Here is a 27308-nt window from a genome sequence, read left to right on the forward strand (position 1 = left end):
AAACACTTTGCACACACTGAATGCCGCGGTCACTGTATTTGAATAAAAAACATAGCATTTCTTAGTTCACAGAGGTGTGTTTCTTTGACTTTGAATTCAACAGAGGGTGTAGTTTGGCTGAAGCACCAACAAGTATGTCTCCTGATCGTTTGTCACCGGCATGTGATAAATCCCTTCAGCTGCGAACTCACAAGTCTCACCAGTCTATGAACATCGTTGGCCTGAGGTACCTCTTTAATATCTTGAGTTCAAAATTACTTTAAATAGTCAAAAATATTGCCAGTCTTCTCATACCTCTAAATACAATAATAATACCTACATTTAATACCATAAGTTACAAAACAGGAGAATGAAAAGCTTCTTATCCACTACTGTACAAAGGCATTCATTAACAATAGCATTAATATTAAGGTTTTCCATCTCTGTCACTCAACCATCAACGTTAAACCAGAAAAAAAAGTAACATTTCCCTTTACATGAGACTTATTCCAGTGTATTAACCTGCAGAAAGCTGCTGTGGTATTACTTAATACAAATCTAATACATAGAGGGAGTTATAACAGTGAAATAAAGCGCAAACAAGGTGCACTTTAGAAATGGAGTCAATTTTAAGGAAGCGAGTTTAAGGTACAGCTTTAGATTTTACCTGCATAAATGCTGCTGTATACAGTAAGTCTATATTTGGGTACAGAATGTGTAAAACTGTGTTTTTAACACATTTAAAATGCACAGAAGAGTTTTTGTTGTTGCTGTTTTCAACCTACAGGCTGAACACTCATAGGTTAATACACAACAATAAGCCACCCCAAGGCGTTACTGCATTTTGAGTCTTCCAGCCATTCATTTAAACGCAGTCATGAGTAGAAAGTTGTCTTGTACATTTCTATAATTATATCATCAGTGTTATATTCTGTGTAAAAAAAGAATAGAAACTGAGTGCAGTTCTGTATTCACCAGTGAGAAGTGAAAACCTGCGGCCAGTTTCACTGAGGGTGGAGATTTTACGAACACCAAGATGACACTCTAGAAGCCCTTCACGATGCACTACTTCGACCAGACAGGGCTGCCACACAGTTTTACGGTCAAAAGTAGTACACTTTCTGTTGGACAGGGGGAGACCAGCTTAGTTGCATTTGACCTATATCTGCATGAGTCCACTGAGTAAAGTACCTGATAGAGTCGGATAGAAGGTGTCGAAAAGAGCCTGTCTGGTATTGCTCAGTGTGAGAGTGTGTGTGTGTGTGTGTTAAGTGTCGGCGGCCTTATTGTCCACAATGTTTCGCTGCACACACACACACACACACACACACACACACACACACACACATATTATATACAAACACTTCTCCACTCATGTGTGCTTGAAGGCACACATTATGTCAGGCCTTGTTCAGAAACACACATCACACTGAGTTTGGCAGGAAGACAGGTCTGTGATGGTGGAAGCAGTCCGGATGCAGAAATCCTTCATGTTGAATATAACATGGGCACACACACCCGAAACTTTCTGTGTGGCATGAACGACGCCTCTGGAAGATTTAGTAGTCGTCTATCGTATAGGAATTTAAACTGGCTGCGGACATACAGAAGTAAACCGAACTATATTTTTCCCAGGTTGGGATTTTGGGTGTGGGGAGGGGGCAGCTGTGATGTTACTCCAGACAAATAGGTAACACTGACTGATTTGTTGTATTGAGAGTCATCCTTTAATTCTCTTCTGGCAGCCCGAGCTCAAACATGGGGCTTCTCCGTTCAGTTCTCGTCTGTACAGTAAGTCACTTTGGATCAAAGCATCTGCTAGTTAGAGGACAATATTTTCGGGGGGATTTGGCAGCTTTGGCGCAGTTCTCTGAGTCTTAACAGCAATTATTTCCACATGACTTTCAACGCTCCCCTCCGGGGGGGTGGGGTGGGGGTGGGGGTGCAGTTTAGAGTGGAAGCAGGGGGAGGGGGGGTGACGGTGTGGTGTGATGCTGCAAGCTGTGGTGCAGCTCTCCCAGTCAAACAGTAGATGGCACTGAGGCACAGTTCTCAAGTTAACTCTTTGCGAAAGGGTGTGTGTGTGTGTGTGTGTGTGTGTGGGTGTGTGTGTGTGGGTGTGTGTGTGTGTGAGGGGGTAGGTTGGGGGGGGCAGGAACTACCAGTTCAGCCGAGGTTTTGCCTACACCAGCCCATCAGAAGGCAAGCTGAGGTAGACCCTGCATCGTCGCGAGCCACAGGAGCGCCTGCGGTTGGTAGGAACTGGATGCCTGCAAGGTAAAAAAAAACAGGGGAACAGCTGCCCTTTTTGACTGAAATATGAATGTGGGCAGTGTCTCATTTTAATCTGTGTGGGTTGTGAAGGGGAAAAGGGGGCATAGTGGGTAGGTGTCAGAGTAAGTTGTCATATGGCTCTGTCTGTGAAGTTTAGGTAACTTTGTCTTCTAGCTGGCCTCCTCTATGAGCCGAGCCAAGGTGTCTCTGAGCTCCGTCAGCTCAAAGATCTTGCCGTCCAGCAGCTCCAGCAGCGTCCGCAGGCTCTTCCTAAAGTTCTCCTGCTCCTCCTGGTTCTCTTCCAGCCTCTGCTCGGCACCCGCCAGCTGCTCCTCGAGCACGCGGCTGCGCAGCTCCGTCTCCTGCGCACAGTGAGATGATGTTGGCATGTTAGTGCATTAAGGTGGGGCGATTTTTTGGAGGATAGAAGATAGAGACCGTCCCACTCTTTTGACTCACCTCGAGTTTCTGGGTGAGTGTGTCTTTCTGCTCCATCAGGTCATTCATGTTTTCCAGTTCTTCTTTCAACTTTTCCATTTCCTGGGGGGTGTAAGAAAAAAAGTAAAGTGCTGTGTAAATTAAATTTAACGTGCATGAGCCTTTTCATTTTAGGGAAAAATCACACAGACACACACCTCTTCTTTATCCCTTAGTGCAGTCTCTAGTTCTTCTATGGTTTGGTTGAGCTCAGTCTTCTGGGATTTAATCACTGGGGTTTGGTTGCTCTGGCATTCAAGTTCAGTCACCTGCAAGAATAAATTGTGGACATCATTATTCAGATCCAGAGAGGAACCGGTGTAACAGAAACAGGCTCTCTGTCTCATTCCCAGACGACCTCTTCCCTTTACTCTCCCGCATGCTTACACTCAACTCTCTTTTATTCTTTTTCCCTCTCATCCCAACTTCAGAGCACCCCCACCAAATGATCACCCCCTTTTAAATTGAAATGATTTAATCACACATGAAAACAAACAAGCATCCCTGTGGCCCCCCCATTCCTCGCTCACCCGTTTGTGTAGTCTCTCTGCCTCCTCCTGGTAGGCGGCCAGTTGCTGTTTCCACTGTTTGACGTTGGCAGTGGACTCCAGCAGAGCTGCCGTTAGCTTGGCATTGTTCCCCTTTAGTGCCTCCAGCTCAGCTTCCCAGTGTTTTGTCATGGCCGGGCTGCAGAACACAGGGAAACGCATGCTGTCAGTTCACCAACAGTGACATTAGATGATAAGTGCTCGTGTTTCCATGATAATGCATGGTGAAAATCCATCAATCCATCGAACAATAATGCAGATTATTATTAAAAAATACTTCATAGTTATCATTTTCTATTGTGTTAGATCATTTCATTGTACATCTAATAAGGTTTGCATCTCTCATTGTAATCCGTACTTTTATTGTGCTTCACTGAGCTGAGCACGATTACTTCAGTTTACCAAGAAGGTTACGTTTTTCTATTTGTCTGTTTGTGTGTAAACAAGATTACACATAAACTTCCAGGCCAATTTTCCTGAAAGTTGGAGGAGAGCGACAAATGTTCACATTTTAAGGACCCTTTCGGGGCAAAGAGCAGGCCCACAGATTTTAGCCTGAAGATTTGGTTTAAAGTCAGACTAAGGGTTAAGATTAAGATTAGGATTAGGAATGTAGTAGCTCTGGTTAGGGTTAGAATAAATCCCCAGAAATGTAACTCAGTGCTCTGAATTGATAGAAACAAGATTGGGTGTAAAGGAATGCATGTGCATGGTAATTTTCCCAAATAATTTGAGTTATTCTATAAAATCTGCTATTAACTGTAATCTTACCAGCTAATCTGGTAAATTTGTTACTGTTAACACAACAGAGGGATATAATTTAACTAATGAAAATGGTCAGTATGATTTGTTTTGTGTTCACGTGACCATGAAACTGTATGTCACAGTATAAAATATAAATAATACCTTTTAGAAAGAATATTCCTAAATATACAAACATGAGATAACAGGGAACAACGACTGCAGTGGGCACTCAGGCTGGAGGTCAGCACTTCACGGGCAGTAGTTGTGAAAGCAGCTGTCTGACAGATGAGCTATAATCTGAGATTATATCCTTTAGACTGGCTGGAGCCTAATCTGGTCCAGCTACTCACAGAGTAGATGACGAAGTGATGTGATGATTTTAATGCGCCTACAAAAAAAATATTTTTGTCCTTTTCATTCATAGGTTCAGAGTTGTATAGTATATATCTTATTATATATTATATATATATAATAAATGGGGAATAATATACTGTTTAAATATGTACAAACAGTATATTATACAAGCAAACAAAATAGAAAATAGGTGCAGAGTTTGTACAATTCTAAAAAGCCTGAAAGTCAATATTTGTTATGAAACACATTAATTCTTTAGCATAGCCTGAACTCTCTCAGGCAAACTGTCGGGACATTTCATTAAGTAGTCTTCAGGAATATTTCTACAGATTTTGGGAAAGATATTCAAAGCTCTTCTTTGCATGCTGGCTGTCTTTTGTTTAATTCTCTGTTCTCAGATGATCCCACACTGCTGCAGTAATGTTGAGGTCTGGGCACTGGGGAGGCCAATCTGATAGTGTTCCACTGTTTGTTTGGGTTTTTTTTGCTGTCAGCTAAGTTTTTAATGCATTTGCAGTGTTTTTCCACATTAAAAAGGGTATCGTATTCTGTAAAAGATTCAAATCCTTTGTCATTCCAATGAATTTCATCAAGTTCTCCAACATCACTGGCTGAAACGCAGCCTAATGGCAGAGCTTCCACCATGTTTTACAGATGATTGTAGACACTCACTATTGTACGTCTCCTGACTTCCTCCGTGCATACTGAAGATAATTTGAATCAAAATTTAAAAATTTAGAGTCATCACTGCACAAGATTTGTTGCCACTGATTTTCAGTCCAGTTCTTGTGTAACTTGCCATACACTCAAAAAAAAGGAAATTGGGTGGTTACATTTACAAGTTCACTTGTCATTTGAACAAAATATTGTCAAGTTTTTATGGTGAACGCAATCAAATCATGTTGGATCTGCAACTTCATTTGTTCTTGTTCAGATGACATGATACAATCTAGGAAGTGTGGTTAGTTGCCTGCACTCACGAAATTCACAAGATCACATGAGATTTCAAACCACAGGAAAATCACTGGGGTTATAAGAGGCAGACAACCATGGCAACATAAATGCTGTTGCTATTTATTGTGGTTTAACCTGTCAAGGACAAAAACATAAAGAAAATTCTGCATCAAGCATAACTTTCATACTTTTGTTATGTCTGGATTGACAGCTCAAGGGCATGGTGTTAGCGCTGTTGCTTCAGAGCACGAAGGTCCTGTGTTCAAATCCACAATCTGGTCAAGTTTGCAATGGGTTCTCTGGTACTCTGGTTTCTTCTACAGTTAAAAGTCATGCAGTTATTAGGGTTAGGGTAACTGATGATTCTAAATGACCCAAAGGTGTTAATGTGACTGCAAATGGTTGTTTGTCTCTATGTGATAGACTGGTGGCCTGTCCAGGATGTACCCTATCATTTCAGGGTTATGCCCTCTGCAGCCCAGATAAAGATACGAGGATGGATAGATTGGAAGTTGTTGTTGTAAATCCGGTGAACTTTTTGTTGAACATTATCTAATATGAACACAACATGTACTATAGACATAAGTTACATTTGCTCATTGAACAAGATTAACAGAAGTGTAACAAATATTTTACTAGTTCATGTAACAAGACTGACTTTTGATGTGCTGAAGTGTTTAAACAATATAACGTGAATTTAAATTAATTTAATTAGACTAACTTGGCGCAAACATGTTGATTGAATAAAATTCAAATTAATTGAATGTTAATGTTAATATTATGTTACACTTACAAACATATATCAAACATAGAGTGACTTATGTATATATATATATGTATATATTGTACTATTCTTAGTTAGCGTATTGTCTGTCTTGTCTTAATGTTGGTTTATGTTGGTTTATAATGGAGCACTGTAACAAAAAAATAATTTCCCCCAGGGATCAATAAAGTATTCTGATTCTGATTCTGATATCGTGTTGAAACAACACAATCAAGATGGATTAAAAAATGATTTCCATTTGTTTAGATGGAATATAAGTGGCGAGATAAAATTCTGTTCATCCAATGAATAATTTTTTTGAGTGTACCTCAGTCTTTCCTGAGACCATTTCTGATGAGGCTTCAGTAAACAGTCAGGCCTGTGTCAGATTTTTTCTGGACTTTTTTTTCTTTTCATATTTCTTTCGAACATGACTTTCAGACACAGATCATGTTCTGTAGATACTTTTTGTTTAGGCCTGTTACTTCTTTTGTTCTCCATTTGTCCTGGTTTTCAAAAGGTGCTTCTCAACATCCCAAGTTATTCTTTTTTTTTTTTTTTTTTTTTTTTGTGTCCCGTTTGGATCTTTAGCCATCAGAATTGTTGTCTTAAGGCCAAGAAAGATGCCAAGCGGATTTATTTTACCAAGTGGATCATCATGGCCTTGCCATATTGGTCCATTTGACTGACCTTTATTATAATTATGAATTTCTTTTATTTTCGGTTGCTACAAACGGGACAGACATGACTGGGGGATAGGACAGGGAGAAAGAATGAAAGAAAGAGAGGGGGAGAAAGAAAACCAAAGGGGAGAAGAGATGGTGAGAAGGGGGGGAAGAAAAACAAACAAACAAACAAACAAAACACCTGGATCACCTGTATGGAGAAAAAAAACAGAAGAGAAAGCAAACAACAAAGAGCAACATAATAAAAAAAAAACAGCACCATCACAATAAACTAGCTAGCAGTAGATAACAGTAGATACTAAATAATAAACGATATTGTGCAGCACGCAAGATAGACAGCGCGCAATGTGCTTTGAGGCAGCAGACAAGAAAGGTGTAGTCCGCGTCTGTGAACACCCGTGTGTACACCTGTGTGCACACCTGTGTGGATCAGCGTGCTTGTATTCCAAAGGTTTCTCCATGTAACGATCTGCTAGGGAGTGTGGGGAGCCATAGCCCCGTCCACAGGGTATGAAGCAGGTATGGAGGAGATCCAGGCCCCAGATATCCAGAGGCTCCAGAGTACAAGGACCCAAGGAGGACCACCAAAGGGGGGGGAACCGTGCCACCCTCCTGGGAAGAGCTGAGTAGAGCCCCAAAGGAGAGGTCACCCCGCAGCTACGGAGCAGAGGCCAGAGGGGGTTGCAGTGGCGTGCCCGCGGGCCCTGCCGGCAGCCAGCTGTGCCAGAGAGGACCGAGCTTCAGGCCCAGAGGCCAGAGGCCTGAGGGCATCCCACCCCCCGGAAGGAGCCCAGCCGGGCCACAGGCGCCCGGCCCCGCCAATCGGCCACCAGGAGTGAGCCGGTACATACATGAGCGCCCAGCCCCAGACGACAAGGACCACCAACACACCAACGTCTGAGGGCATCAGCCACCGGCAGGGAGTGTGGTGAGGGGAGATAGGCCTCCGTACTTTAGAGGGCCTGAGATGTACCCAGAGAGGTTGAGTCTAAGACCCAACCTGACATATAGACACAGACGAACAGGCACACGCGGACACAGACGTGCATTCCCACCCCATATGCACAACCAAATACTCGGCACTCACCCAACGTGTAGACAGACACAAATAGACACTGCACAGACAGTCGCACTCCCCAAACATACTCTATATCCCAGGTCCAGGTACCCCCGCCCTCAGAGGGGCAAGCCGCACCTAGACCCAGGAGATGTAACCCTTCTCTCTGGGGTGGAGGCAAGCGGACCACCTCCTTATCTGCAGTAGCAGGGAGGCCCCGCATCCCAGACCCCAGTCTGACGGCCAGCACCTCCTCCCAGCCCCCCAGCCCTGACGGCTAACAGAACCCCGGTTCTGTTAGCCGTTCATCCCAAGTTATTCTAAGGTTTTGGTTAAACAGCTCTGCGTTTAACCAAACTGTGTGATTTTTGGCATCTGTCATAGATTTTGCTACATATATGGAAACATATTATGTGTTTTTGTGACTGGGTGCTAGTAACAAAGTCCCTAAAGATACAATTTGAAATTGCTTCTGTTATGCATTGACACAACAATTCATTCTTTGGATAAGGTGGCTTTGTTTGCTCAAAAACCCTCAGGTATAAGAACTGGACTGGAAATGTCCAAAGAAAACAGCTTTGAAACACCTTCAGAAAGCCTGGTAAGCAAACTGCTCAGGACCGCTTAAAAAAACACACACACAAGAAAATCTGGCTCCTAGTGTATTAGTAAGTACAACTTTAGGGAGGGAAATGTTTCTTATGTGCTCTCCTGTTAGATCTGTACACTGCATACAGTATCTCTAGATTTATGTAACATCTATTCCCTGTCTCTCACATAATGTCTGACTTTGGCGCCATTAGATCTAAACTCTGTCGAGCACCTGCATCAAGTCAAGTATCCCTGAAAAAGGAACTCCTACTCCCACACATACTTCACTGTAATTTTTCACACTGGTGCAAACACAAAAGGAAGCTTAGCTCGCTCAAGGGGTGATGAGGGTCTGTATGATCCATAACAATGTTTTCAGTTCTGTTTTGTTCCACCCCCTCATTGACACACACACACACAAACTGTATAGCCCACCGTATATGCTCACACACTGCAGCAGCACTCCACTTTTCCGTAACACCCACTCTGCGAAGAGTAAAAGCGAGAAAGCCCAGAAAGAATTCACTCAGGACTCCCACGGCACATTCACTTCTTACACAACAGCCACCCCCTCCGTGAGCGCAAGTGTGTCTGCATGTGTGACGCATAGGAGGGAGACGACACCTCATCCTACACATGCACATATTACCAGACCCACAACCCCAACCCCCCAACTACACACACACACATGCTCATACACAGATGGAGCAGAGCTGTCACCAAGGCATGCCTCCCCGCCAATGTATAAACCCCACGCTGCACCAGCTCGGAGAGCCAGAGTGCAGGCAAGACGTCAAGATGTGAAGACGGAGACAGACGGAGACAGCGAGGGAGAGCGACAAAGGGAGAACTGGAGAGTGCAAGATGTTTTGACACTGGTGTTCGTCTTCATTAAACGAGTCTGGCTCAGAGGTTTCAGGGGGGCACCTGAGCACTGTTCTGGCTGAGGATGGCAGGGCAGAGAGGAAAGTGTGTGTGAGACACAATGAGGGTAAGTTTAATACTGCTGTGCCACTGAACTACTATCATTTACATGTCAGAAATGTTAATAGAAATAGATGTTTTTCAGTTGGTGTCTCTTGATTTGTGGTGCTTTTAAAATGTAAAAATGAATGTGATGTTAAAAAAATATCATTTCCTGTTTGTATCAGTTTGAAATTGTAAATACGATGGAATTAACTCTTTTTTTTTTCTTTGTGATGATATGTATCATTAAGGCAGCCATTAAAGGAACAGATTTAATCCAGTCTCAGATTCACATTTTTATTTTACCAATTCAATTTTTTTATTAAATGTTATTTTTCAAGCAAAATTCTGAATGTTTTTTGTGTTTTGAAGATAATCTGTATACACTGCCAATACATCATGAGCATCAACACTCTGTTTTTTGCTTTGCTGCTTCACAATGTCGAGCGTCATCTCAATAAAGATACCGAACACAAAGCGTAAACTTATTTCTGCAGCTCTCTTATGTTTCTGGCGCGTCCTGACCGCTGCTGGTTGCCAGGTAGGTTCTTTCTCCTCGCACAGCCCTTCAAGAAGCGGGGAGGCTGAGCAGTTGCCATGGCAGCACAAGTGGAATGGAGACACTGGCACGGTCTCCTTTCATGCAAGCCTACCGCAAACCCACTGACAAACGCCTACATCCTCCGACATTAGAGCACCATTCACACACAGCCCCAGCAGTCCCAACGAAAAAGGTCTTACAATATTCAGAAAACCATTCAAAGCGAGTCCGGTGCAGACCTGCCAAGCCACGCTCACGTCCAGATATAAAAACTCTCTCGTGGACCTGCTTTCTTTCATCCCTCCTCCCTCTGCCCTCTGCTCCCACACATGCCTGCCTACACAGCCCCGCTAAGCAACAGTGCGGTACTTACACATATACACTATGATCATCAACATCGTCATCAACAGATATACAGCCAAGAGTCAAGCCATCACAGAGGTCTCCACTCTTTTTGTACACTGACGCCTGAGTCTCCACAAATAGCATAGAAGTAAGCACATAAAATACACTAAAAAACACTGTATTCCTTTTCTGTCCCTTCTCCTTTTTGCTATCAACCAGCTGTCAAAAAACACATTTTCACATCGGTTCGCGGAACAGTCCGATGATATAAGACTGGCAAAGTGTGAATCATCAAGAGACAGAAAAATGAAGGGTTACGTGGTAAAATATTTGGATGGCTCTTGCTTCTACCCTCACTGCATATGCCTCTGAGAACACGTGAGACAGAGGTTCGCTTGTTACATCCACAACTTGCCATCGCGAATGCAGAGAGTCGACCCCATCTCCCACGCATGCAGCATTAATAGACACATGAGCAGCAAGGCTGCAGCAGGCAGTGGGTGTCCTCTCTACATCCCGCTCTCACTTCACAGATCCGTGAAGCCTCACAGACATCATCGTGCGGTGGCAGGATTTTGTGAGCATACACTTCACAGACTTTCCCTCATTAATAAGTTCTTAATAAGTATTCCAAGTCTATTCAAGATCTCAAAATGTATGTTTAAAATATTAAAAAAGTTTCTCCAGTCATATGCCAGTATTTAAACAAATGAAAAAACAAAAGAATGATAATACATTAAGCGATTGATATTGATTGATATCTTTAATTAATAAGAATCGCAGCCAGAGAAATAACCAAAGTGGCACAAGTTACAGAGATTTTACAAATAAAAAGACCCGTGTGTACAGTGGACTACAAGTGACATTGGATAACATTTCCTCTCCTCAGAAAAAAAGAAAAACACTCAGTTGAACAACTCAAACTGATTGCCCATTCCCGTCTGTTCAGTTTATTTATTGTGCTGAGAGTGTGTGTGCAGTTGGTGCTGTGCTGTTTAGGTATGAGTGACTCATGTACAGACTTTATACAAGAACCTCTCCCTCTCTGTCGTTCTCGCTATTCCCAGTTTCTGACACATACTCTCTGTCTCTGTCTGTCTGTCTTGCACTCTCTCTGCCTCCCACTACCCACAGTGTGTTATATAAGTCTTACATAAATGCTTCATCGACAACTTTCTGGCAATGAGCCTCGCACAACCGCACCTTTTCAGAAAGCCATTGTACACAACAAAAATATTTACACAACTCTTTAACCTCTGAATCTTACACAGTCTGGTGCATATGAACCAGGATTAACAATCACAAGCAACATGAGTTATCCATTTCAGAGGAATGTACACAACAGTACTGGTGCATGCATAGAGGTGACACCAACACCTACTCAGTCAAGAGATTTGAATTTGACATGATGTTATTGCATCGCAGTAGCATACACAAAATTAGAAATGTGCTTTTCTCACCGAGCATGCTCAGACTGAACAAAAATGAATAAGTGAAATTATTTCTCAGACCTGAGAAACACTCAAAGTTACATCGTTTGCTGGTCCAGTGTGTAAATATCACTGATCATAATTCAAGAAGAACTCTTGCGCCCATATCACCGCATTTGTTCTTTGAGTTTTGGCGTGCTGGTTTAACCTTACTTTTTAAAAGTTGCTAAACAGGCAGTGCATCAGGTTTTTGGAAAGAGCACCCTCCCTGTTGCTGATCTGCAATCGGGCTCTTAATTTTTGAAAGCTTTGATCCTGAACATTTTTTTTCCTGTTCGTTTGTTTGTTTTGCGTAGTTATGGTGTCGCAGTAGTCAGGACTTGAACTGACATCCCTATCAGAAAGAGCAGACCCGACAAGTCTTAAACTGCTCCCTAGAGAGGAAAAACATGAGAGAGTAGCGGTGAATAGAAGGCGTTCACGACCATGCTGACATGCAACATATAAAGGTGAACACGCATAAAGAAAGGAGGTGCAGGCTACATGTCTGCGCCTCAGACAAACAGCAGACAAACCACCAATCATATTAATTTTGTTGTTTTAGCATTGTTTGTGTTAGAGATGACTGTGACAGCAGTTGCATGCTCACGTGGTTACGACTGCGTTAATGTCACACATCATAATGTGGGATGTACCTGTGTGCAAAGGCCAGAGCGTTCTGCGCCGGCTCGGGACGGGCGTCTGAGTTGGGAGTCGTGTCACAGATTTCATCTGTGCCGTTGATGTTTTCCATGGGCGGAGTCACCGGGGTCAAAGGTGATGAGAGCTCGCCTGCCGGAGACTCCTGCATGTGGACACGGTGATTCAGCTTTTACTGTCAGTTAAACATAATAATCAAGCCGAACATGCAAACAGTGGTTGAATTTTCAAGACAAATAGCATTAGGTGTTTAAGAAAACTGGGTAATAGATAGTTATCATGAGCTTGTAACCCATCAAGTATTTTTCCCAATAAAACGACTCATTTATTCCTCTAATTTTAAGCACCATAAGATAAGATGTCTTGGTTTTTTTCATACTAACAAGCTATAACTGAAAAAAATTTTATTTTAAAATTTTTTAAAAACTTGATTACATTTCTTTCGATAATTATTTAAACAGTTAATTGTTTCAGCTCCTTTCCACACATTCAAATAAACTATAGCTAATGCGCAGTACTGTGCAAAGGTCTTAAGCCACCCCTCATTCATTTATGAGTTTGTAAAATTCTAACAAGCTTGAAAGTCAAAGTTAAAAGAAAATTTATCCCACACTGCTTCAGTAATTTTGATGTCTGCGGGCTGGGGAGACTCATAGTTTTATATTCTCATGCTGAAAAATGAAGCTGTTAACAATCAGATGCTTTCCAGATGGTACTGCATGGTGGATCGGTACCTGCTGGTCTGTTTTTGTGTTCAAAGTGCCATAATTTTTAACAAAATCTCAAACTCAATTGGATGAAATGCAGTTCCAAGACATGACAGAGCCTCCTCCATGTTTTACAGATGGCTGCAGACGCTCACTGTTGTACATCAGTGTAAAGTGGTTTAGCAATCAAAAAAGCATTCCTCTGGAATTGGTCAGTGAAAAAGCAGCCAATGTCCAAAGAAAGACTGAACTTCAAAGAAATCAGACTTTAGCACAGTACCCAATATAAAGCTTATATTACTAAAATCATATTAAAAGATAATAATGTCTGTGATATTATAAAATGACGACAAGATTTAAAAACAAAGCAATGATATTTTGAAAACAGGAGGCGCTCTCTCACTGTCAAAGCTCTCACTACTGTGTCGCAAAAATTTTTGACATTCCTACAGGACATTAAATTAGCAGTCTATAGCACTGGGAAATTAGAGAATTACAGATTAATTCTTATCTTTATATCCCATACAACCCCAGGATTATACAAGAGACAAATGATTTGGCTGCTGCACTTACATAAAACAAAGCTATTAAGACTCAGGGCTTGGGCACAATACAGTAACACAATGACGCTGCCTGTACGCCTCTAATGGGCAAGAAGGAAGTGAGAGATAAGAGGAAGATTACGCCTGGTTTTACATTTTGTGCTCCGCATTCATTAGTATATGATTTAATATCTGTTCAGGATGCATTTCCACTGAGATTCGGCCTATTGGGACCAGCATATAGCAGTTAGCTCTATTCTCAGCTTGTTTCAGTAGAATAATTTGCGTCTCATGATTCATTTTTATTTTACCTCATTTAGACGAGGTAAAGGAGAGGATCTAGAGGTCAGAATAAAAAGCCAGCAGGCATGTGGGTAAAACACCACCTTTCAGCAGGGACCCTGGTGTAGAGCTTCGCAGCCTCTAGCTGCAAGTGGTGCTGAGAGCTGCAAGTGCAGCCTTCAACCCCAGGTGAGGGAGCAGCTATTCTCCTGGCTTCATTAAAAGACTTCCTCACATGGTACTGTAGCGTTTTAACCTATGTGGGCTGCGGCACATATAGTAGGCTGCAGTACAGCGGGAGGCTGCTCCCCTAGCCTCCATAAGGAAAAAACATGAAGCCGGTTAACAGATTTTGGCACAGTTACAAATACTCTAAAACACTCTATTATTACTATTATTATTATCATTTCCTTCACAAACTAAAGGCTAGCATACAGGCTAATTTTTTGCCACAATGAGCAGTTTTTTTGTAATCTATGGCACGGATACATGTAGAAAAAATATGTACCACACTGGTAGCTTATGCCCACACACTATATATAAAATATGGATGTTACTGGTGGGTCAGAAAAGTGAAGCCAATACATTGACCTGCGACCATTCTAATGGCCAGCAGAGGGCGACTCTTTTGGCTGCAAAATTAATTCTATTTGTTCTGAAGCTTTGGCGGAAATAAACCTACTTCTATATCCAGATAAATATTTTTCTGATGAGTTCATGGGATCGGTTGCTGGTATAATGACTTCTTAAATATAGCATTAGCTTAATTTTCTAATTAAGATAGCATTTAGAGAAAAAATAGACAATAAGAGTCTTCTTATTCCCACAGTGAGTGGTTTGCCCTGTCTCCATATGCCTTCCTGCGGTATAAAGAACCTTGAAGCAACTGTTGTTGTGATTTGTCGCTATATAAATAAACTTCAACTTAAAGTTCATCGGGGGCATGGATACTTTAGCTGTGAAGTGCCCTTTTGTTTCTCATTCAAGTCCACCCTCACCCGTGACATGTGGTGACAACAAATTAAAATGGCCAGAACCATAATGCTTCAAAACTGGAGTCCATAAACCAATAGGAAATGTAATTTTAGCTACATCTGTCTAGGAACCACCTAACAACAGACTACCATGGGCATTTATATGTAAGTTTTGGGGGAGAGGTGTTGCTTGTTTGTTTTTATTAATTAATTTATTTATTTTAGTTTTTTTACAGATATAAATTGGTAAAATAAAATATAATTTAAGGTAAAATTATTGTTTTTCCTGCTTATAACTGTTTATTACTCAACATGACTGTGACAGTAGTCATGAGTAGTCATGCAAGAGTACTGTGGTGGTGGTGTTGTGATTAAGTTAGGGCATACTGAACATACCTGAGAAGGAGATGTGGCCATGTCCATCTTTTCTTGACTCTTCTCCTTAGCGAGTCTTGCTGCTTCTTTATATTCTGCAAACTTCTCTGCAAACTGGACACAGAGGACAAGTGCGTGAGTGATTGTGTGCTGTACTTCCTACAATAATGTGGCTTAATCTGTGCAGTATGTATGCATCTGTATGTGCACAATATATGGACTTAAATGGACTGTGAGAGAAAGAAAGAGCTCAGTATGTATTAGTCCTGTGACGTATAGAGAGAAGCTGTTTCCATTAAAAAACTGCAGTTGCATTTGGAGAAGAATTACCCATAATTCCTCTGCAGAAATATGACCCAGCGGGGTCTCCAGTGACAACCTTTCCATTGGACATGCACGCACATACTTAGAGCTAACCAAACTGTGCCATTTTCCTCTTAGACTTTTCCTGTAATGAGAAGTTGTCAGCGGCTGAAGTTGATCTCTTGGGTTATTTTGGTCGAGAGCAAAGATACATTCAGCCAGGCTGAAGCGGTAAGGCGAGCTCAGCTGAGGGGCTTTGAGCAAATATAAACACTCTGGCACATACACACTAGCCCACCTCCCCAATGTTCCTTTAGGGTGTGGTTCATCACTGATGCGACTCCCACACTAATTTAGTATATACAGTACTGCAGAGGGCTGAGTGGTGAGGAAATCAAATTGACTCAGCTGAAGTCGGTCTTGTGTCCGCCATTAGTGGAGTTGCAATAAGTAACTCAATATCATTTTACTTCAGTGCAATATAATAGTCCTGGTTCTGTGCTTTAAATGCATAAGTTTAGTTTAAGTGCTTCAGGAGTTTTGGCACTGTGGTCATCTGAGAAGTGAATTAGATTATTTCTAATTTGAAACAAAGAAAATACTTCCACTTGGCTGGCAGGTATTTCTCAGAGAGTTCCTGTTCACAGTCTAACTGCCTGCAAGTCGGTTAAAGCACTGATGTTGAGCATTTGCAAGTAACTTGAGAAAAGTATGTTGTTGATCATCATCATTATTATTATTGTTACTTTTTCATCCTCTGTATTGAGGTTAGGTGTACCCTTCCTCTCGCTCTATAACAGACTGGACAGGGTCCAGTCACCCTGCAGCCCAGAATTAGGTAAGTGGAAACGAATGGCTGGATGGATGAACTGAACTGACTGTCCCGGTTATTGTAAGCTTTATTTATGTACAATGTCTTATTAAGATTATAAATTATACTTGCATAAACTCACAATAAGATTCAGTGGTACCAAGCAGTTGTCTTACTGTAATACAGCAACCGGCTACCTTACAGACACATAATTGGATAATTTGGTACCTGGCCACTGAGCAGAGTCCAGTTAGTGACAAACTGCTGTGCACAGCACCTTTAGTCCTTGCCGAAGTGCTCCATTTCCAAAGTAAACGTCAAATTAAGAACATACGAGGCTGAGAAATCCAGAGTTTTGGCCCCTTTCTTAAGCCATGAGCCAAAAAAAGAGCCAAAAAGAGAACAGGTTATGTAGTTCTTCTCATGATAAATACACTGAAGCCAGTCGGTGTAAACCAGCATGTGAAATGCAAAGTGCACAACCACTGGATCCTATCTTTTCTGCTAACGGGAGTTTTATACTGACGAAGCATGAGCGAGAAATTTGTTTGAGGGATTTTGAGATGGAGGAAAAGAACACTTGACCTTCAGCAACCTTCAGGTCACATGACCACACCGCGTTATTGTGCGGTATAAAACAAGGAATGCTTATAAGTATTGTTAACAGCCTCGTTATCCTTGCCTTCCTGGCACAGACGACGTGTCTGTACTGCTGAGTTTGGTAGTAACGTGTGTGTGTATGTGTGTGTGTGTGTGTGTGTGTGTGTGTGTGTGTGTGTGTGTGTGTGCCTGGGTGTGTGCATGAGGTGTCCTAACAGTCGGGATGCTGTGAGTGTGCCTGGTTCATGACAGAGCTTAATCACACTGCAGAGGAGAGAAATCACCAGCTCAAAAGTGAAAACACTTGTATACTGTACACACAGAACGCCCAGTCAGGACTAACTGCCCGACGAAGGAGCTACGCTTTGAGAGAAACTGTAGCAAGCAGAGTAAAGAAAGCTGAAATGCCATCCTCTCTCAGGGACCGTGAAGAAGAAGAAGAAACAGCAAGAAGCTCTGTGATTGATGCTGAAAGGTTTATAGTAGAGGTGGTTTGAGTGTGTGTGCGTGCATCCCTGTGTGTGTGTGTGTGTGTGTGTGTGTGTGTGTGTGTGTGTGTGTGTGTGTGTGTGTGTGTGTGTGTGTGTAGTGTTTGGGTGGATAGGGGTGGTACCTTGGATAGATGATGCTCAGTGGAGAATCCCAGTCCATAGACAGTGTTAGCTCGGCTGTCCGCCCACTGCCCAAATTTCTGTGAGGTCTTTGTGAACGTCATGTTGGGGCTGATGGTGCTGTTGATTATTGCCTGAAAATAAAAAGAGCAGACCCACTTAATATGCATCAAATTAACTGTGTGTATCATGACAGGAGGTGTCAAACAGAGCGCTAGAAAGATTTAAAGTGAGAACGCTGGTGAAACTCTCCATTGTATGTATGTGGAACACACATTAGCTAAAAGCCTAGTTTCTTTATTTTTCTTATTTACTTCTTGATCCAGAGTGACTCTGTTCGATTATATCCTGATACGTGCTCAGATGAACAGAATCAACTTTTTGGATCTTTGATTGTAAGTAACTAACTATTTCAGGTCTTTGTGAAGGTATCTTTGCTTTTCAAAATAAAATATCAAAGTGTTTCTTCAACTAATTCGATTTTTGACTATTTCACTTCTCAGTTTCTCTCATTTTATAGAACAAATAACTATTTGATTCTAAAAATACAACCTTTCACCTAATCTAAAGAAATACTGTGGTACTGTGTGCCTTAGAGATCCCCTCTAGACCTAAATCTTTTTTTTTTTAAACAATAAAAAATATGAATGTGCAGTTCAGAACATGATGGTGACATGTCTTTGTTGTTGTTTTTTATTACTAGTACAGATAGCAGCTTCCATTTACAGACAATCCCACAAACACTGAACGTGGCTTTTAACAAATACACTGATATTAATAAGACACTACAGTATCCAGGCATTTTAAATAGATTATTAAGATTCTTTAAGTGTTACTGTTTTCATCAGGAGTGACCAGGATTAGAAATGAGAAGATCAGAGGGAAAGCTCAGATTTAAAAGTTTGGAGACAAAGTTAGAGAGGCAAAGTTGAGATGGTTTTTAACATGTGCATGAGGGATAGTGGATATATTGGATAAAGGGAGGACATTTAATGGATATAGTGAAAAAGGACACGCAGAGGGATGTGGAACAGAGGAGGATGCTAAGGATGGGGTGAAATGGAGGTAGATGATCTGCTGCGGCGACCTTTAAAGGATCCAGCCGAATGAAGACGATTGAGAAAAAAATTTAAAATGATTGGTTTATAGAGATTCACATCTTCAATGGGAAACAAAGAGACTCAATGCAACAGAGGGATTGTCAAAGTCAGAAAATACTGAGAGACGGACTAGAGAAAAGAAAAAAAACACCAGAAATCTTCAGCCTTTTCCTCCATTTTCCATGAACCAGAATTGAAGTGTACCTCTTTTACATAATTCAGCTGGCTTTGTTAAAAAACACTAATGTAGGACAAATTAATGGCTGATCAATTAGCAGTGTTGTGTAATGCTTGGCATTCTAGTTGGCATCAATGCACGATGCTTTATTAGTGAAGGGGAGAAGTCACTGAGTGTGTGTTACATAACAGTTGAACTTATCTATCTATTTTGTGCTGGATGATATGAGACGATTGCTACATTGACCGTGTTGAAGACCTGGCTTCTTTTCTGTATGTGTCTCCTTGTTTCTATTTCTTTTTCTCCTCACACTGTCATCTGTTTTTCTAATTTAGCTTCACCCCTCCTTTCTCTGTAACAGGCAGGGGGCGTGCATGTGTGCAGTGCCTATAAAGAGCTCCAATCTGCCCCTAGTCATGCAAAGCTAGGGCCAATCACACCAAGTGCCCCTCCTGGATATCTAACAAAAAGAATATCCTAAGATATAAGTATAGAAGTGCAGATAGATACTAGAGAGCAGTTGCATGAGTGAAACATGAGCTGCCGGTCTCGGGACGTCCTACAAACCCTGAGCTCTCTTAAGAGGTGTTTGCACATTAGTTTCCAAATATAATAAATTATAAACACCATTAAAACTCAGTGAATTGCAGTGAAGCCTGTTTGATGAGTGATGAGGTAATTACACTGAAACATCTGGAACATCATAATAAAACCACACCAGTTGGCAAAAATGAAAAGCAGCCGGTGTTTCATATGCAACATTTGGGGTAAGACGTGAATCAGCAACCCGGATGAGCCGCTCACCTTGGTGCCGTCCAGGCTGATGATGCGGTAGACGTTGCGCGTGCTGTCGTAGAAGTAGGAAACCGTGACGGCATGCTTGCTGGTGGGCAGCCAGTTCTTCTTAGTGTTGGGATCGATCTGGAAGACGTGAGCCCGCGTGCTGTAGATGGGCTGCTCCCTGAAGGGAACGAAGAAGAAGTGGTGAACCTCTTTGTGCCGCAACACCAACGTCTCACCAAACCCGCCGCCGGCAACGAAACCCCTGTTGCCCACAGGGGAGTCAGATCGCCTGGGTAAATGAACAACCAGCTCGCCATCCTCCATAGTTACACCACAGACACAGAGGCTGTCACCGAGTTACTACATACTCAGTGACTTGTATACGAATGAGAAGCTGGCTCAACTGAGTTCAGTCATACATGTTAAACCTAAACTTCCTCTCATATTGGATGTCTACCCAGAACACATTCTGTCCTTCTTTCTTTGCAAGGCAGCACCCCGTCTCTCTGCTCTGATATGGGAATGCCTGCAGCACCAAGCGAGGGTCACACAGGAGGGAAGGAGAGGGTTTCAGGCTAAATATAGACAGTAGGCCACAGTTAACTAGCATAGACACACCCCACTGAGCTGCAGTTTCCACACACACAAACATACAAAAACAACGACACAAACATGATGGGATTTTAAATCTGCATCCTTGTGTGTGTGCATGGAAGGGGTCTGCGTTTGTTTAGATCATCTCCACATGTCCAGCCCCCTATTACGGGTTTATCTGAGATGTCTTAATTCCTATTTGACCTCTGTGTGACGTTCAAGCCAGGGCTTAGATTAGCCCCTATTAGGGCTGAAAATTATATAACAGTCATTTAAAAAAATTTTTTTTAGACAACCCATCACCCCTGTGCAACCTTCACCCTTCATTCACATACCCCCTCCTCTCCCCGTTTGCTCCTACAGTGCCCTCATATATTGCACCATTGTTGGGGCTTCTTGGGTAATATCTACAGTCAGTACACACACAAACTCAAAGCGCAGGGTGCTGAGGGAGATATTCTGGGCTGGCAGTGCTGGCAGAGAACGAGATAGAGAAGTGCTTACACTGCACTGTGGGGGTGATGGGGGACATCAAAGGCTTGCTGTATAAATGAATATTAAAATTCAACAGCAGCACCCCTCCTGTGTGTGATTAGCCAAGACTGGGAAAGACAGAAAAACACGAAGACAGGGGAAAGGAAGAGAAAAGGCAGAAAGGAGAATGATGGGGGGGGGGGGATGTGGAGTATAGGAAGTCAGGGAGTGAATCTGGGATGATTAATACCGCTCCACAAAGCTGCTTGTGGAGTGCTGTGCGCGAATTATCATAATCATCGACAGCAGTGTAAGTGGCGGTACTGTGAGTCATTTCAACTCTCTCCCAGCACACATCACACAACCACGGCCTGTTGGTATGATCTGTGCAATAGCCGCTTTGGCAACTCGCGTTGTTTTTCATTGCATAATTTGATGAAGCTGTGGCAAATTTTCCTCTCCTTGTCGTTTGATTGTGTGCGTGTGCATGCCGAACACAGGCTCGTTCTTGGGCTTTCATTTTTACATAAATGCCTTTGCCAAAGAGTTTTGTTCCAAAATGACACCCACTAGTTGTCAAGAAAGAAAAAAAAAGCAGAACTCACTCCTACAATTGAACTTTTAAAAGAAAACAAAATAAATGAGGGAATTTGATTGCAAAATGTGCATAAGAATCATTTCTCAAGTCTTCTGCCTTCCTTTAAAAGATGGCCCAGTCCATAATGGCTTCAGATTCATCATGCATTCCCCCATTGCAGTCCTTTTTGTTGTCTACAGTGATCTGCCCTGAGCCAATAGCCTGGCATAGTTAGCAGTTATGGGATGGCATGAAGGTCAGTTCAGTACGTGCTGATCCTCTTGCACTCCAGCAATGAACTCTGTTTTATCAACAGGGGACACGCACTGAAAGTGCCTACAAAAGCTGCAAGGAAAGGTATGAGACCCTACCTGTTTCCCATCACCGATGAACTAAGTAAATATATGCTATAGAGGTGGGGGGGTGGGGGGCACTTCAGTGGGATGTGAGTGAGTGGGAAGGAAGAAAGTGTGGAGGAGGAAGAAAAACACAGAGGAAGAAGAAGAAGAGGAGGAGGAGAAGGAGGGGGCGTTTAGCATGCAGAGTACACTGCGTGACACAAGGGCAGGTGATGGAACATGAATGTTAAGACAGAGAGAAAGACGGGGCCGGCAGAATGACTGAGGGAGGAAGAGTGATAAAGTGAGAGAAGAAGGGAGGGATGAGGAAAATGTGGAGGAGGTGATAAATGTAGGAGAAGCTCGAGAACTGATAAATCCACTCATCTTCCAGTAGGAGAAGACAAGAAGAGTGGGAAGCTTTAACTGCAACACAGTGTGGCAGAAACAAGCATGCGAACCGACTGCGAGCTACTCAAATCTGAGCAGCTCGGGAACACAACACAAGCACGCCAAAGTGTCAAGCGGCTTCACAAGTAGGTTGTGTGCCCGAGACACTCTGCTGACTTCATTGTATGTATTATCTCTCCATAACAATGGAGAGATAATACTTTTTCGGTTTTTAATACGGTATGAAATGAGACTTTAAAAGGGAGCTGGTGTTGTCATTCCCAGCTCCATAATCATCATAATCTTCTGGTACTATGCTAGAGGAGCTTTGCATGAGTCACAGCTCAAAATAATGCTTATTTATCTTGTGCAGGGCCTTCGGGTTACTCTCTATCTGAAACATGAAATGATCATATTGTGGCTGCCCCTTCTCTTTAACAGAGGGAGCCAAAAGCAGCAAAAAAAACTTCTGAATCTGCATTTTGAGCAGACTAAGGTCTGAAGTCTTAGTTCACATGGATTACTTGCACATGTGCTGACTTCATTATTTGAGATTTTGGCCATATTTAATATGACCATCCATTATAACAGTAAAGAAAAACCACAGTAAATCCCTTTAAATTACTGCCTCTCACATTTGACACATGAGTTTTTGAGACCTCTACATCATGAGTGTGATTTTTTTTTCTCCACAAAATGTAGCTGAAATTATAGAAAAAAATAAAATAAAATATGCAAACTGATATTTCTTTTTTTGTTTGTTTCTTTGAATTTGTCAGAAGGTTCAATTATTAGAATTTTCTGGCAATAATTTCATGGTTCAGGCTTTACGGGGTTAATGCTGAGCAGTTTTTTAAGCATTTGATAAGGAACACGTTTCAGATTTGGCGTTTATAGAAGTCCTATCTACAAATTAATTTACGGGGGCAGGTCACCTACCCCAAGGGTGTTGTGAATTAAAGGGTGAATACTATTCATACTACTATTTTGATAGTTCTGATTTTATTTTCACAAGTTTTGAGCTGTGTCTGCCTTCACTCCAGCACAATAGGAGTGAATAAAAATAGATCTGAAAAACATCTCCTAACAGAAGAAGCGTCTTTGTGAGGCTCAGTAATGCTCACTCCATTCTTGTGTGCAGATTTCACTGTAACTACTTCTAAATAGTAGAAAAATCTTTTCATGGCAATGAGCGCTACATTTGTGGATGGGGAATTTAAACACTGAATTGTACAAAATGTGACAAACTGGGGGGAAAAATAGGGGGTAAACCACTGCACCCTTTAAGATATGCCAAGCTATGGTGCACACCATGCGTATGAATGTACCAAATGTTCTGTGGTACATACACACATCTGGATTTCCGGGAGTGGAAAAAGGTGTTGCCTACATCGCCTCTTGTGCTTCAGGGGGTTGATGCACAGATGTGGGCACGGTTTCCAGTCTCAGCTCACACATTTTATAGCACAAAAGGCTGTGCTTTAGTTTCTACTCCAGTGTGTCCCCTTCAACTGTGCAGCTGCCCCTAGCTAGGCAAAAAGCTGAAACAGAAGCATAATAATGAGACAACCCCATCTCAAGAGATCTCACTTTCCCTTGCCACCTACACCCCATAGAAGATGTCCTCATTTCCAGAGTTTTTCATTATTTGAACAGAAAAGAGCTTGAGATGGAGTAGATCTTACTTAAGGTGGAGAGAGGTTAATAATGGGACAAGTCACTGTTACGTCGTCTACTGGGAATAGCTGGGATACCTAAAGTGTGTGTGTGTGTGTGTGTGTGTTTGCGCTTGTAAACACACATACTCTCTCTCTGTCTCTCACACACACACAAACATGTGCAAACGAGCAAAGGCAAAGCCAGAGAGAGAAACAAGTCTGTCTGTGCATCGATTGTATTTGCAAAAGGAAGTGAGTGAATACCAGAGAGGGTGTTGATAGACATCTCTAATGTTATCCTCTGAGCCATCACCATCGGCGCTGGGGGAAAGCTTGGAATAAAACCACGCGAGGCCGGAAGTTAAATGTAACTTTATCTGTCTGTGTACTACACCCTATCTGCACCTATTCAGACACTGCAAGCGGCGCGGTGCTTTTAATCCGAGTTTACAATTAGACCAACTGCAGATCAATTGAGTCATTGAGTCAGTTGCATAACAGTAACTTAGTCACCAGTAAGGCAGAGCCCGGTGGAGAGCTGAAGCTGAGTGGGACATGGCTGAATGATGTGCAGCCCACACTGTGGGAGGGCAGAGTGGGCGACTGTGAGGCCTCCAGAGTATTGTAAATAGTTAATGCAGGAGTTTTGGCTGATGCCTTAGAATCGCACTGTGCCCTGTGCCACATTGTTTACCCCCTGCTGTGCAATTAATCACAATGAACTGCGGGAGACAGCCGTTAATGAACGGCAGGCTTGGTGGGGGAAATGGACCACTGAGCTCGGGGTTAGGGGACATGCAAATGAGCGGCGCTGTGTGCACACCAGGCGACTGTTTCACTGATGGAAGCCTGTTGTTGAGGATGTGCATGGCAGCGGTCACTGTGCTGCCATATAGAGACAGAAAGCCACCTTTTGTCATTACAGAGCCCAGTGCAGCATAGCTATATATGACACCCCCCCCTGCCTCTGACTGTTCAAACCCTTCTCTGGAGCAGGAACAGCATGTACAATTCATCACACACTGTCTGTGACTGCGAGTATACAAGAACAAATGCTGCCCTTTAACATGATTTCTTTAAGAATTTCATAACTACCTATAATGAAGTAGGGGGGTAAACATAGGGACCTGGATAAAGCAGCTCATTTTCATACTGCAGTGTGTCAGATTTAAAGAATTAAAGAATAACAAAGAACTTAAACTTTGCTTTATTTTGGTAAACACAGCCAAAGCCCCTATAAGACCCACCGGTATAATCCCACTTTGGGAATGTCTGCAGATTAACAGAGTATTTTGATCCTAAAAGTTTGAAGCTAGACTTAACTTCTGAATGAGGTTTATGTTTAAGCATTATGTTTGTGTTTATTCTTCCTTTTTAAACCTAGAAAACGGCAGGCCTGCTTCATGGAGGAAATGAATAAGTTGTCTCGTTACATGAATGCCTTGTTTAGTGTGCAGCACATCAAGGCCGTGAACAGAGCACCTCGTAATCACACGTCATACAGCCTTTTGAACATGCATCCACCACACGCTCTATTAAACGCCACGCAAGGCGTGTGATATAGAATTTGGGTACATTTTTACGCATAGTCTCCGGTCGTTATTTTTTGCCTGCTGTGTTTTCACGGCAGGCAAGTTCATACCCCGAGAGGCAGCTGCAGCTGATGTAAAAACATAAAACAAGGGAAGAAAACTACTCAGTCTGTGGGATAATAACCACACTTACCCCATTGTTGTGGCTGACATGAAACCTGACCGCTGAGCCTCTTTTCCCCCCTTTTATTTGGCTGTCAAAACCTCCCGAAATCTCTAGGATTGGCCGCTGCGTATGAAGGTCTTTTCACTACACGACAGCCTCCACAGTATCACCGTCGGTGCGTCTGCAGGAATTTGATGACAACTGCTCCATTCCCCCCTCCGCTGTCACCGCGTGAATTCACACATACATGTTGTTCTGCACATGGCACAGAAACCAGACCTCGTCCTCCTTCGGCGTTAAGCGCTTGGTGATGAAGCAGCAGTAGCAGCAAAAGCACTGTGGGAGATCCAGCAGCGCAGGGTCCAGTGGAGATCCGACAGGCGCCCTGCTGTTGTCGTGTAAATTACGGATCCTTACTGGAAAGGGTGGAGAAGCCCTGCTGCCTAAACTGGGAAAGACAACCCTCATTTAGCCAGTAGATAACGCGCAGCATCACACTGTCCACCCGCGTCTCTCTCCCCCCACCTCTCTCTCTCTGATATTACCACAGCCTCACGGGCTACACCCCCACTCTCCCGCCCAGACTATTCCACAGCATTTCCACTCACTCTTTATTAGTTGTGTATGTCCTAATCAAATCAAATCACGCGCTTCTTCAACACAAAATCAAAATCATGTCTCTCTCTCTGATTCACCAAACTGACAAATTATCAGTCCTTATCAATATTTGTAATATTGGTTCCCATGAATTAAAACGTGCTGCTGTAGCTTTATTTGAGCTTTACTATTGATCCAAGCCCCCCACCCCTCCCTCCCTGCCATAACCGCTCCACATCTGGCTGATGCTGATGCATCCGCTTCCCTCCTACTCAGTTCATGTCAGTATTGAACTGCCGACGTCACGACACCATCCTCCGCAGTGACGTCACTCGGAGCTCTAGAGACCGATGCCGTTTGATGCTTTATGAGAAGTTTACTGGGAAGTAACCTCCTCGCTAGGGCTGTAAAGGAAACATTATTTCGCTAGTGTAATAGGTAATTTCCTACTTTAATATTCTGTTTGTTTTTCTCTCTCGCTGTGAATACCAGCAGCCCGAGGTGATGCAGAGAACAGGTCATTTATTTCCGAAAATAGGAAAAATAAAAATAACCCCTAGAAAAATAAATAACCCATTATTTAGTTTGTTGGCCCTGCTCTTTGGCAGCTCAAAATATGATATGATATGATATGATATGATATGATATGATATGATATGATATGATATGATATGATATGATATGATATGATATGATATGATACACCCATACAACTTTCATTTGGGTTTATTGTTTGTAATTCCTGCATATTTGGTTTTTTTTTTAAATGATATTCTTCTCCAGTTTAGGGGTCATGATTAGTCTACAGGTGCTGTTTTGTGAGTTGTTGTTGTTGTTGTTTTTTAAATGTATCTGTCGAGTAACCAAACCCTAGAACAGCATCTAATTCTGGGGATACAAATAATATGAAGCCATAAAGTGTAAGCACATCTTGAAGAAATAGAAAAATAGAAAACAGCAAATAATTTATTTAAAAGCAGCTGGTTAATGAAAGCAGCCTATCTTTTATTATGGTGTAGATTTATTAGCCTACCTTCTCACAGTAAGGTCATGTCTAATCACTGAAACATGGACAGTGTGAAAGGGGAAAATACATTTTCTCATATCAGCTAACAATGACTTAAATTTGTGAATTTTTAACAGCTTAATAGTAGAGAGTGTGGAGAGGGAAGTGAGGATATCATTTGGGACCAAATCCTAAAGCTTCTCAACAGACAATAGATAACAGATAATATGAAAGGAGCCATTGTGATTTTACTAGGCTTTATCTGATCCCCTGCCCACATTCAAATTAACCTCATTTGAATA

General features: G+C 42.3%; 1 protein-coding gene across 2 annotated transcripts; it reads right to left on the reverse strand.

Annotated features, from left to right (window-relative positions):
• Positions 1 to 12: 12 nt before the first annotated feature.
• homer1b (homer scaffold protein 1b) lies at positions 13 to 25966 on the reverse strand. 2 transcript variants are annotated; one of them, XM_084947584.1, is made up of 9 exons: positions 25431 to 25966; positions 19696 to 19852; positions 17616 to 17747; positions 15310 to 15402; positions 12405 to 12553; positions 3261 to 3417; positions 2889 to 2999; positions 2713 to 2793; positions 13 to 2615 (listed from the first exon to the last, which is right to left on the reverse strand). In XM_084947584.1, the coding sequence occupies exons 1-9, from the start codon at positions 25448 to 25450 to the stop codon at positions 2424 to 2426; spliced, it is 1092 nt and encodes a 363-aa protein (XP_084803710.1). In that variant the 5' UTR covers positions 25451 to 25966; the 3' UTR covers positions 13 to 2423. The 2 variants fall into 2 exon arrangements, with proteins under 2 accessions (XP_084803710.1, XP_084803709.1); XM_084947583.1 differs by lacking the exon at positions 25431 to 25966 and having other exon boundaries at positions 19696 to 20013.
• Positions 25967 to 27308: the final 1342 nt, after the last annotated feature.

Source organism: Perissodus microlepis, chromosome 12 (assembly GCF_051167445.1).
Source record: "Perissodus microlepis isolate ML-2025 ecotype Zambia chromosome 12, ASM5116744v1, whole genome shotgun sequence".
NCBI lineage: Eukaryota > Metazoa > Chordata > Actinopteri > Cichliformes > Cichlidae > Perissodus > Perissodus microlepis.